Below are 13,239 nucleotides of genomic sequence, written 5' to 3' on the forward strand. Positions count from 1 at the left end.
ACTGCCACATAAAAACACTTTCTCAGTATTATTAGGAGCTACGGTGCACAACCAGAGGCCCTAACTAAGCTGTGTGGTTGTAGCCATGGCTTGCAATTGGCTGACTGGAGAACTTGTCCATCAGCCTCTTTCAGTTTCTAGTGTAGTAGAACGCTCTGGTAGAAATCCCCAGTAGCATTTAGAATGGTATCGAAGCTGCATTTCCCAAAAATGTGCAACAATTTCAAGGGATATGAATAATTTTAGACATGGTATTTTCAGTAAAAAGACAACAAAACATATAAATAGTATAAAAATATCATTAACATCTTTAATGTGCACCAATCAGCCACAACATTATGACCACTGACAGATGAAGTGAACAACGTCGATCATCTTGTTATAATGCAACGTTCTGCTGGGGAACCTTCAGTCCTGACATTCATGTGGATGTTTGGCATGTACCACCCACCTAAACATTGCAGGTCAAGCAACCCCCCGACCCCACACTGCAAAAGCAGTCCTTGATGCCAGTTTCCACCCTCAGCAGAGCAATGCACCCTGACACACCACAAAAACTGCTCAGGTGTGGCCCGGGAACACAACAGACCAAGGTTCCACACTCCCCAGATCCAAATCTTATTGAGCATCTGTGGGATGTGCCAGGATAAGCCTGATCTAGGGAGGTCCCACCCTGCAACCCACTGGACCCACAGAATTCACTGCCACCATCCCGGTGCCACAGGACATCTCCAGAGGTCCTGAGTCCATGCCCCACTGGGTCAGAGGAGTTTTAGCAGCATAAAGGAGATCAGCACAATATTAGGCAGGTGGTCATAATGTTATGCCTGATTGGTGTAATGTCTTCCCGTCTTTTTTCACTTCTTTATGTCATTTCCAGTCAGAAGAAATCCGATAATCATGTTAAAATGCTACAATATTCCTCTTATTTTTTTGATCATGAAGAGCAAAATTTATTCTGATCAAAACCCAAGTATGACTGGGCTCTTTTTTGATTCATTTAGTCACACTGAATGAAAGAAACGGATGAAACAGCTGAAAGGGACTCTAGAGTAACACTTAAATTATCTCTAAAGCCAAGCTTTAGTGCCATTAACAGCAAACAGCATACAAAAAGTAATATTCCACCTTGAGATGAGTCCCTAAGTTCATTTGTTATCTTGGCAGGAGCAGTTGTCACACTAACTCGGCACAAGGATTCAAGTTTTCAGTCTGCACAGATGAAAATCCTTCAGAAAAATGTACATCTAGGCACCAACAACCAGCAAAGTGCTGAGGAATCATATGAGGCGATGAAAAGCTGCAGGGTAGCTAGTTAATGGACCTTGAGGTGAGATTATTTTGCCATTATATCTCGAGTGGATTGTTTGTTTGTGTGACAGGATCTGTAGGGATGTAAATGGTGAAAATACATGTTGGTTTTAGACATGAGGTTTCTTTTTGAAGAGCTCATGCAGTGAAAATCAAGATTTTACCTTATTATTGCGTCTAGATGGCATTTTTTTTATGTGCTTAAAGCCACGTTTCCATTTTGCTTCATTATAACCCACTTTTCTGTGGTTGCAGTACCAGCAGACTAAGCAGGGCCTTCCAGATCTCTTCCTTCTCAACAGTGTTTTCCAGTTCCTAATAGGGTTTCCTGAGGCATTCCCAGTCTAGATAAGATATCTAGTCCCTCTTACAAGTTCTGGATCTACCCCAGGGCTTCCTCCCAATTACCCAGAAACCTCCAAAGGAAGACATCCAAGAATCATCCTAATCTAATGTAGCTGACTCCTTGGCATGTGAAGGTGCAGCAACTCGACTCTGAGCTCAATCCAGATGTCAGAGCTCCTCAAACTACCCCCCAAGAGTTCAGTCACTCTGTAGAAGACGCTCATTTTGGCCTTTTGAATCTACAGTCTCATTCTTTCCTTCACTACTCAGAGCTAATGACTATAGGTGAGGGTTGAGACATAGATTGACGGTTAAATCGAGAGCTTTAAACCAAAGGAACTGTTTGCACATCTGTTACATAAAGCAGGTGTATAGGAGAGGGACGAGCGTATCCAAAGGATTCAATCAGAATCCCACACCCTCATCTAACTTGCAAAGATACATTTATTAGCACAACGTTTTGATTCTACACCTTCATCAGGATCCTTTTTTTCTCTTTTTACCTGATGAACATCTGGCACTGAAAGGTCATGCTAATCATTGTGTCTTTGTCTGATTGATTTTTTTTTTCCTTCCAAATCAGCTCCCTATTCACTACAATAGTTCGAAACAGTGACCCGTTACTGCTGATGATGCACCCAGTTATCTGTCTGTTTCACATAGCATGACGTGCTGGAAACATATCATGTGTGAAATAAGCAGTCAGTCTGTTCTGAAACTGCAGTTTACCAGTAACTGTCTCAAAAATGCTGATTCAGAATTCAAAGATTTCTGACTGAACAAACCTCAGGAACCAGGCGTGTCAGTTTGCACAGTTCTGTATTGTTATTCTTCTTGTGAATCGATTCCTGGTTCAACCATGTAAACCTGGATTTCTCCAATATTACAGCTTGTCATTAAGTCGTTTTTCTGTGTAGCAGACAGCTGGGAGGAGAAAGAGGCAGGATAGTGATAGTTCTGCACATTGGAATGGAAACAACTATTTAAAATGACATTTAAGCCACTTTGAGGCAAAAAAATATTACTTTCATGGAAATAACCTTCCAAATATATAATTTTTATTCACAGAAATTAGTTTTTAGAGTTTTAATCAATGCACAGAAAGGGATTGTAAAGTCATTGTCATCATAATGAATCCTGGCAAAGGTCTCAGCACTTGACATTCATGATCTCTGTAGCCACTGTCACCCTGTGAAATGAAGCTACCCAGGACATTTTTCAGGTCTTTTGACCTTTATGCAACAGTGAAGAGTTTCAAAAGCCTCAAAGCTTTTCTCACATGCTGCTTTGAAGTATTTGTTGAGCACAACACTGCAGACAGCTTCTCTTCAGAAGAGTCGTTTTGGTGCAGAACCTCTCCTGTTTACCTTCTGTGGAGGGTTTTTTGGAACTTTTCTCTCTGCCTGACCTTACAGTTGCTGATGTGTTCTACAGTTTATTTTGTTCCATAGTGGCACCACTGTGCACTCTGTGACTCCCTGTATGAGACACCTTTAAGTTGCTCCTCCAGAGGTAAACTGAATTTCTCCCTCCACGGTCCATTTGTGCGAGAATCTTGCACGGTACTCAGACCTTCACATTGCACCGTGGAAATGCAACAGGATTTGTCCTGCGTGTACCTTTCCTCTCCCTCTTTTCATATAAATGTAAATTTGTGTTTGGGCATTGGAACAGGTCTGCATGTGTCCACTGGGAGTCTGACAGCCAGTGGGGAAATCAGGGTTGTTCTAGCTAGCCAATCAACAGGCTCCCGTCTGTAACCTTCCTCGCACTCTGAACAGGGTCACTGAGTCACGGCTGGTGTTACATGTCAAACTGCACGGCTAACAGGGCGGCTTTGAAGAGTTCTCAAACAAGTACAGTTTTCGTGGTTGGCTGGTTGAATCGTCGACACGGCAGCAAACAACTTTCAGTCAGTGCGAGTTCTCCAAGTCTGACACTGTTTTACTGAAGGGAAAATCCCACTTTATTTACATTGAGTGAAGATTTTATTACTGGATTGGATGCATGCAGAAAGACACAGAAAATAACCTGCTATATACTGCATGTAAATCTTACATCCATTTTTGACCTAATAGCTATGGAGAACTTCCATTTGTGCTTCCACCACAACCGTAGAAATGATCAATCAATCAGTTATTTTATTTGAACAGCACTTTTCAGACAAATAATATTTAGCACAAAATGCTTTACAGAAGTAAGAGGAAAATAACAATAATAGCAATATCTCACACACCCATCTCTCCCAGTCCTCCCATAAACAGTTATGTTTTAAATGAAGGATTCAATAAAACAGTGACTGAAGAAACACTGTCATCATTAAATGCAATGAAGAGACACCAGAAGCACAAAAAATCAAAAAAATACGACAAAATTTAAAAAGTGATGTGTTAAAAGACATATAAAATTGATATAAATGTTAGAAAAATAGATAGATAAATTAAATATATTACAAAAAATATTATTTTTAAAATAAATAATATCAATGAACCCTCTGAACCCCAAAACACACATTTTTAAAATTCATGTCGCCTTAAAAGAAAACCGCCATAACACCATTTATCAGAGCCAGAAAGTAGAAAAGCAGAAAGATTAATCATATTTTTGACTCTGTGCCTGTCCTTTAACTACTCATCTGTGATGCAACATTCTGTCTGAAAGCTTGTAATCACTAAGGTTTTGTCAAAATAGCTTTATTCTGCTTGTCTCATTTAAAGATTTGCCAACCAACTTCTGCAATAAACAAAAAATGTTGCGTTCCTCAGCAAAACTGTGAAGCCATTAGTGGCTCAGCTGTGACCAGCAGTCACAAGACAAAAATTCAGACACTTTTCAACAGAACTGCAGATTGTGTTTACACAGAACACATAGGAGACAAGTATGAAAATAAAACTAAGATGTAGTACTAATGGAAAAATCTGTGGACACTTTGAAAATATGTTGCACATGCTGATTCCAGGTTTCCAATATTTGTGTAATAAATTATTTTTTAAAAATGTAACATTTGCTTTTTCTTTTAGTTCTGTTATGTCATAAGCATGTTATTCTACTCAAAAGACATTCTTGAGTTCTCTCTACTTCTAGTCATGGTTGTACTGTTTCCAAATAGGTGCAGGAATTTGTATTGCAGTGAAAAATAGGCCCACAGTGAGTAAAAAAAAAAATGTGACTATAGCAACAACAACAACAAGAAAAATGCCCAAAAACATATTGAGGTTCACAGGGTTAAAAGTCAGGCTAAGAAGTTAGGTCTTGAGTTTGCTGTTAAAAATACCAAGACTTTCTGCTGCCCTCACGTCTTCAGGAAGGAAGGCTGATCCAGAGTTGTGAACCATAATCACAAAAGGTGCCTCAATGTAGGCTTTTATCTTCCAACTTTGGGTTTAATTAAAAGACCACCAGCAGAAGACCTGAGAGTTTTAGAAAGTTCACGGGATTAAAGCAAATCCAATGAACAGGTAGAACCAAGACCGTTAAGAGTTTTATAAGGCAATGAAAGGATGTTAAAGTCAGTTTTAAAGCATGCAGCTAGCCAGTGCAGAAACTTTAAAACTGGTGTGATCTGCTTTTTCTGCTCTTTGTCAACACACATGCAGAGGAGTTTTGAAGCATTTGTGATACTTCTTGGGTAAACCAGATAACAGAGCATTACAATATTCAATCCTGAAGATAATAACGGTACACTGAAGTGGAATAAGAAAGAAATGGTTGCAATCCAGCAATGTTTTTTTTAAATATTAAAATGCATTATTAGTCATGTTTTTAAACTAGGATCTAAGTCAGAGGTGTCAAACTCATCTTAGTTCAGGTTCCACATTCAGCCCAATTTGATCTCAAGTGGGCTGGACTGATAAAATCACAGCATAGTGACCTATAATAACCACAACTCCAATTTTTTCCTTTGTTTTAGTGCAAAAAAGTACATTTTGAAAATATTCACATTTAAGGAATTATCTTTTTACAAAACATTATGAACAACGTAAAATTTGTTAAGAAAAATAAATTCAATTTCAACAACATCCTGCCTCAGTTTATCATTTACACATTACAACTTACAGATCACAATGTATCTACAATGGCATAAAACATTTATTCATAGGTATCTGGAACTGAACAATATAGTATTTTACTTTAAAAAAAGACAAAAAATGAGATACAAAAGGACAAAAATGAGACAAAAAAATGACAAAAGGGAGAAACAAAACGACAAAAAATGAGACGAACAACACAAACAAGACAAAAAAATTACATGAAACAACATGACGAAAACAATACACAAAACAATAAGTAATGCAGAACACAAAATGACAACAATAAGACAAAAAACACAAGCGAGACAAAAAGGAAACACAAAATGACAAAAACGTGACAAATGACAAACATCAGACAAAAAAGACAAAAGAACAATGAGCAATATAGTATTTTACTTCATAATCAAAACAACTTGTCAAGAAATTATTTTTAATTATTTGTAATTGTTATTAATTTACAAAGTCATCCTACGGGCCGGATTGGATCCTCTGGCGGGACGGTTTTAGCCCCTCGGCCACATGTTTGGCACCCTTAATCTATGTCCAAGATGAGTTTTTTTAGTTGCTGACATGGGTTTAATGCCAGTGATGAATGAAACACATGAGGAAACATTATGTTCTTTATTTAGTCTGACTTGACTTTTGGTTTTAGCAGGGTCATGTGATGGAAAGACCCTTATATTTACCCTAAATACCAACCTTTTCAACCTTTATTTTCTGAATTTCAGGTGGCACAGAGTCCGGTGTGATGGTGGCTGACGTATGGTGCTACATGTCCCTGCTGGACAACTGGAATCTAGTGTCCCGTATGACGGTGGCTCGCTGCCGACACAACAGCCTGGTATACGACGGCAAACTGTACACCATCGGCGGACTAGGCGTATCGGGGAACCTGGACCACGTGGAGAGGTAAAAGTCACACAAACTAAACAGCAGCTTGTCTCCGAACAATAAACACCTCCAGCAGCAGCAGCAGCAGCAGCAGCAGCAGCAGCATCTCCTCCCAGCTGGTGACTGCACACTACCCAAACAGCGTCTAACCCCAATTTGGCTGCCATCTCCGAGCGTGTACGTGGACGATCCTGCAGAAGTAGGTGGATGCTGAGCAGCGCGGTTCGAGCGAATAAAGATTCACACGGCGCAGCGAAAACGCGGCAGATGGTGTGGCATGCAGCGGCGACGGTGCAGCATATTGCAAAAGTGGTTGGACAGGTTTGTTAGCATTTTTCTGTGAGAGCAAAAGGCGCAGAGGAATGAATCTGGAGCTGGAGCATATTAAATGGTCACAGCTGTGAGAGGTGGCTGTGGAGCGACGGAGCGCCTCTTAGTTGTTTGTGAGAGGTGCATGAGAGAGAGGATTTGCTTTCAGAGATCAGAGTGGTTTGCGCTGTGTGTGACTCCATCCACTTCAGCATCAAAACATCAGCAACACTTCATCTGAAGGTCGTGTACTGTGGCCTTTTCAGCGGGGTCTTCTTCTTTTTGCCAGTGTTTGCTGAAACTTACACAGACAGCGTTCTTGAGGTGTAATGAATGCCTAGTGGGACAAAACATGAACAGAGTTTGTCCATATTTAATAGTTTGATTCATATTGCTTGACTTTTCAAACGCCGCTCCCCATTCCTTATTTTTCCCTCTAACCTTGGCTGATGAGTGCGTTTCGTCAGAGAGGGGGGGCTACCTCCCCTGCACAGCAGAGCAAGATTAACCAAAGCAATCAAAAGAACATTACTGAGTATATTAGAGCAGGCCGCTGCCGCTCATTACCTAGCAGCTCAATTGATCTCCAAAGCTGTTCGCAATGCACAACAGTCCTCCAAATGAAACAGCCTAATTTGATATTTCCCCCTAATGCTGCCATACAGTGTCGTTATGACAGGGGGTAGATGGAATATTTGCCCCGTAATGGAAACGCATTTGATTCCTCTGTCTCTGAGCTGCTTAATTTGAGAGCTGCCGATGCATCTGGGGCATTCGCGGCTCCGAAGAAATCAGTGTTTCACGGGTGCGATGTGTTTGTGTGCGTTTCCTCCATCCACGCCCCGTGTGTGTGTTTTTGTTGCGATCACGAAGGCCCTCAGCAACCAGACTCAATTATCAGCGCCGTAAAACTTTAACCTACTTTGCCCCTCTTCCAAGAGCTACCCCTGCCTGGTGTTACCACTTTACTCTGGAAGGCCGCGCACATTAAGGAGAAATCAGCCACTCGGCAAACAAAGTAGCTGAACTTGGAATAGTTAGGAGGAAAATGTATGGTGCTCGGCCTGAAGTGAAGCATTTGAAACACAGCGTCAGGGTTGTTTTCACCGGCCTTATCATGTAAAAGCTAACAGGGCTCAGAAGCTATTTGGGCAAATTGTGGAAACAGTCAACGGGCTTGTTTCTAAGCAACACAGGCTTTTATTTTGTCTTTTTCAGAAACCACTATACAGAGCGGGAGTCAAAATTGAGTCAGAAGGTCTGAAGTCTCACTATTCTGGGAATAGCAACGCTTAAATATATGCATGTTTGGCCGTTTAAAGGGATGTAACTGGTATGTCTGCTGATGTATTGAAACTGAAAGTGTTTTGTGTTCAGGTTTCCATTTGCAGTCTGTTACTTCTAGTGTGAACTACTTTCTGACTGGATGTGTTGACCTGCTGTGAATGCCTTTTTACATTAACGTTGTTGATGGACCAACTAGCAGATACTGTTATGCTGCATAGACATTTATGGAGGCTAGAATGTCAAATTATACCCAATTTGAAGGTGTCAGCTGTTCTGGGGAATAACAGAGGTATTGTAAAGGTTGTAAATATTTTGCTTCCTGCAGTAAAAACCTGTTTATGTGGGTGAAATTACATACGCAGAATCTGTAATGTTACATTTTCAATAGGAGATATGCACCGATCAGCATTAAAACTGCTGACAGGTGAAGTGAATAACACTGATCATCTTGTTCTGCTGGGAAATTTTGGGTCTTGGCTTTCTAGTGGATGCTACCTTGACACCACCTAAAATGTATTGCAGATCAAGCATGTCCAGCAGGACAATGTGCCCCACAAAACCTCAAAAAACTGCTCAGGACAGAGCACAAAGTAATACTTTTACTCATATTTTATGTCCATGATGCAACACAGGCTTTGAATTGGTCATCAGAAATTTGGTGAGGCTTAAAAAAACTATTTGATATGGCTAAATCATAATTTTTATCAATGTTGAGATCACAGTTATTTATCACGGTTGCAGGGAAAAAATATTTTTACTGCAGGTTCACATTAAGTAAACAGAGCACTGCTTTCACCGACATGTTGTGCTACATTCCCGCTAATGTACACAGTTTTGCATCAAAATAACAGAAAATAATCTTAACCTGAATTTAGTGCATCTCCTGGAGGCAAAATGCTAATAAAATTGTACCTAAAGTGCTGAAAATCTGCTTATCGAAGGGCGCTGCAGTTTTCTGATGTTCCCTAAATGCATCACATAGTAGATGGTAGCTAGGCAGCCGTGCAAAGAGAAGCCTCTAGTCTCCATCACTTACTGCAGTGCTGAAACTCACACAGGTGTGATACCAAAAATGACTTGAAAAGAGTAAAATAAAGTGCTCTAATGTCTGATTTACCCGAGTTAAAACCAAATGATTTTATCTACATGGAGTTTTTTCCTCAGGGTGAAGCTTTTAGATGCAGTTATCGCAGTCAATTATGTTATTTTAACTGTGGGAAGCTGAAATCGTAACCATGAGTAATGTCTGATTAATTGTGCGGTGCAGCTATTTGGTAACAGACATCCCTCTAAATTCAAGTCAAAACTGACAGACTGAGTGCCTGATAGTAATTTATTGCGAGATAAAATACCTAAACAATGTGAAAGGAAGCAGTATGGGGGCAAGTGTTGCAGCTCAATAATACCGAATGCATGTTTGTTTTCGTGCAGAGGGATGAGCAATTTCAAAGATTAAGGAGGATTTGTGAACAACAACCAGCTGGTCTGTCAAATCAACTCCAAAGGCAGGTGCTTTGAATCATTCACAATCTCAGAGTCTTGCTGAACAGATGAACGGCAATTTCACAGGGCACAGAAACAAGAGTTTAATTCCTCAAAATTGTCTTTATAACAGGGTTCAGGACAACAGCCCTTCTAAAAACTCAACCCAAACCCATTTTCACCCTCACAGAACACTCCACAGTTCAAAACCTTTAGTGATTGTATTTTTCTTATTTTATTCTTACCTTGGCATTCTACACACGACTACCTCAAGTGGTTCCATTGAGAGTTCTTTTTGTGACCCTAAGATTTTTTGCATTTTGACTGACTTCACATATGAATCACTGCACAGGCAGAGAAAAGGGAACAGTTGAAGATCATTAAGATCACTTGCGGGTCATTTCTGAGCGCATTTGTTCATATCTGCTCTGATGAATGAGCCCCATTAGCTGCTGATCCTTTATTTTGCGGCTAACTACCAGATTTGGCAGGTGTGGCTCTGCTGCGAGACACAGTTGGCTTCTGCTGCAGCTCTGGACTGTGGGGCCAAAACGCTAAAGATAGTAGAGACTCAAACAGGGACCCAGCCAGACCACAGCAGGACTGAAAACCCTGGCTGGTGCAGATAAGGAGAACTGTTACTCGAGCCCTTTTTTTTGGACAAAAGAGGAAGAGCTGCATACGTTTGAAGTGCAGTTGTAATATGGGGAGTTAATAACATTCAGAAATCATTAGTCAGTGAATGTGAATGGCTGCCTTGTTTGATATGCAGATGGCTGGCGGGGATTGTATCCGAAGGCAGGGGGAACGGCATGAAATGGTGCGACAGAGAGAGTTGATTTGCTCCACTCACACGTTGATTGATGCAGATATTGTTTACACACGGCGCCAGTCTTTATTCATTATGCATGCGTCTGCATTTCCATCCACACTTGTGTGTTCTGCTCCGGAGTCTATGTACAGTACATATGCATGCCCGACATGTTTGCTTATGTGTCGGTCCGCATGCATCAGCCGGCACCAGCCAAGGTCTCTCACCTTCCAGCTCTGGCTCCGAAAAGCTCTCTGACACCTCATTTGCAGTCCTCAGTGCTCCCCCATCTCTCCATCCATCTCGCTGAGGGTTTCACGCTCCTAACCGTGAAATTCACCCACATTCACAATTATGTCTTCAATCAGAGCCATCTCAAAGCTGGTAGGATGCAGCCTTTCTTTGGGAACGGCAGGAGGTCCAAATCAACACTCAGAGGACCGAGCGGGCTTATTCCTGTCTCCGCTCTCTGTACTAATGACTGACAGATTTTTAGAGATGGGAGCAGTCGAGTTCGGAAGGCTTTTAACTTGCAATCAGGTACCCTGGGCCTGCATGCTCCACAGCATGTTGATCCTTTGGCAAACCAATATGATTGCAGATATTGAATAATTCATGGGTGTCTAATGATGTGTCAATCACGGATGGTTTTGTTTTATTTATTGCGCACTATGCACAGGTTTGTGCGTCCTCCGAGCGCTATTGCAAGTTAATATTGCATGAAGACTGTTAGCAACATGACACTGAGTACAGCAACTAGCTTTTCTCATCAGGGATGTTCTGCTGTTTGGCTAACAAGTCTGAAGGAGAGAGACTGAAATGACCTTTCAGATTGTCTGTAAAAATGTGTGGTGAAAGCTCCCTTGTTCTCGTGTGGTTATGTAGGTTCATAAGCACTTGTTGTTGTGTAAGAATCCCACACTTTACCACTGTGTGTAATTATTCAGGCGTCACTCACTGCGGGTCAGGATTGTGTTTTTCTGTCTCTGCGAAGGTTGTCGAGCTGCTCTAAAGAGGTCAGCCTTTGTTACACTTCATCCCGCCTTTAACAAAACCCTCCTCCTCCGTCTGTTTTATAAGTTTTACTTTTTCAATTAAGTGCAGCTATACTTTTGACCAGCATAATGGGGCGTTTCAAGAATGTTGGTCTAGTCTGACGCAGGAGGTGAATTGTAATGCCTCAGCGACCTTGCAGAGGAGCACTGAAAGGCTCCCGGGAAAATTTCACCAACTCAAGCATGACCGAGAACATACAGCGAGATGGCGAATCCAGCGGGAGGTTTCATCATACCGCACGCTGTTCGAGTCTTCTGTGGGCTGCTCCATGAACTGACAAGTCCTTAAGTACTTGATGTCCGCGGGTGGTGTACACGCTGGGCTGCCAGTCACCCAAAGAAAGGTCCTCCTCTGCAGGACACCAGGGGCCGGTGGGAGGTTCAGACTTGGCATCGATGAAGGAAGAGGCTTCAGCGGCTCTTTGGGTTGTGGGTTTGCTCGTGTGAGCGCACTCTGACAGGCCTCTGATTCTTTTGTTTTTGCAGGTGGAAAAAAGCTGTCATGCAGCCAGAAAGAGGAGATCACGGTCGGTCCGGTCCACTGAAACTTACTCAGTTCACTCATGCTGCCCTTCACCTTCAGATCCTACCTCCTGAATGTTGATGCCTTTACTGTACGCGAACATGCTGCATGTAAACATGCAGGCAGGCAGGCGGTGTTCTCACACAATGACTCGGAGGTCCTTCCTTTTGTCCGTCTCAGCTTCCTGCCCAACAGCACTCTCTTTTGGAGATATCAGGGAAATAACCGGCAGGGCAATGATGCTAATAACAATGGAACGTCCCACAGCTCTGCAGCCGCAGGTGCTCAGGACCCTGCAGTGAAGCAGGCGAGAAAGAAGGGAAAGAGAGGAGAGGATGAACCCAGAAGAGTGTAGCAGCACAGAGCTGACGAGGGAAGATGAGAGGGGAAGCAGCAGCCCCAGGTGGGCCTGAGAGCTCTGCAGCATCAGTCACACTGGGACCGATGGGCTGCTCTCTCCAGACCCTGCAGCCGCTCTGCAGCCGTAATGAACCGACAAGCTGCTGTGCATGTCTTTTATACGTCCGTGTGTGGATCTGTTTCCACATACTAGGTCAGACGGAGCCCGGGGCTAGTTCCGTGGTCGGGGGCGAGGCGTGACTCTGCGGTCGGGGACAACAGCCTCCCAGAGCCCCCTTGCTGAGGCAGTTCCCCCCTGTGGAGCTAATCCCCACTCCTCAGGATTAACCAACTTCACAGCGCTGGCCCCTACTGCGCTGTCAAGGCATCGGTTCCCCCTCTAAGCAAACCCCACGTCCACGCTCACACAGCCCCCTCATTACCCTCCACGGTCCCCCCGTCCCCCCTCAAATGTCAGTGTAGATTTTCGCTTCCCATGTCTTTTTCTCTCTCTGTGTTTTCTCTCTGCTCTGCTCACCTTCTTCCTTTTGCATGTTCCAGCTCATTTAGCACAGATCCTGTTTACGTGACATCACCGCCAGCCATTTTTCAAACCTGCTGCAGAGTTTTAGAAATTTCACTGTAGTTTTACTTCATTTAATTTCAGCACAATATGGGAAATCTATTAGCAAACTGTTGAACCTTTCTGGAGTTGTGTAATCCATCACTGTGAGCGTCTGGGCTGCAACATTTTTTCTCCAAGTTTGTTGTTTTTAGGAAACACTGCAGTACAGTAGTGCTACATGATTATAGCCAAAATGATCATTATTTTGATAAATATTGATTATTTATGGA

At 42.4% G+C, this 13,239-nt stretch overlaps 1 protein-coding gene across 7 annotated transcripts in view; it reads left to right on the plus strand.

Moving 5' to 3' along the window:
- The window catches only part of LOC111569679 (kelch-like protein 29), a 339,950-nt gene that overhangs the window by 264,898 nt on the left and 61,813 nt on the right, over window positions 1-13,239 (plus strand). For 6 of the 7 annotated variants that reach the window (XM_055016003.1, XM_055016000.1, XM_055016002.1 and 3 more), the window contains one exon: window positions 6,416-6,596. In XM_055016003.1, the coding sequence (XP_054871978.1) occupies window positions 6,416-6,596 (181 nt within the window). Of the gene's footprint in view, window positions 1-6,415; window positions 6,601-13,239 lie in introns of those variants that run through there. The other variant, XM_023271948.3, reaches the window with a different exon arrangement.

Source organism: Amphiprion ocellaris, chromosome 12, assembly GCF_022539595.1.
Source record: "Amphiprion ocellaris isolate individual 3 ecotype Okinawa chromosome 12, ASM2253959v1, whole genome shotgun sequence".
NCBI lineage: Eukaryota > Metazoa > Chordata > Actinopteri > Pomacentridae > Amphiprion > Amphiprion ocellaris.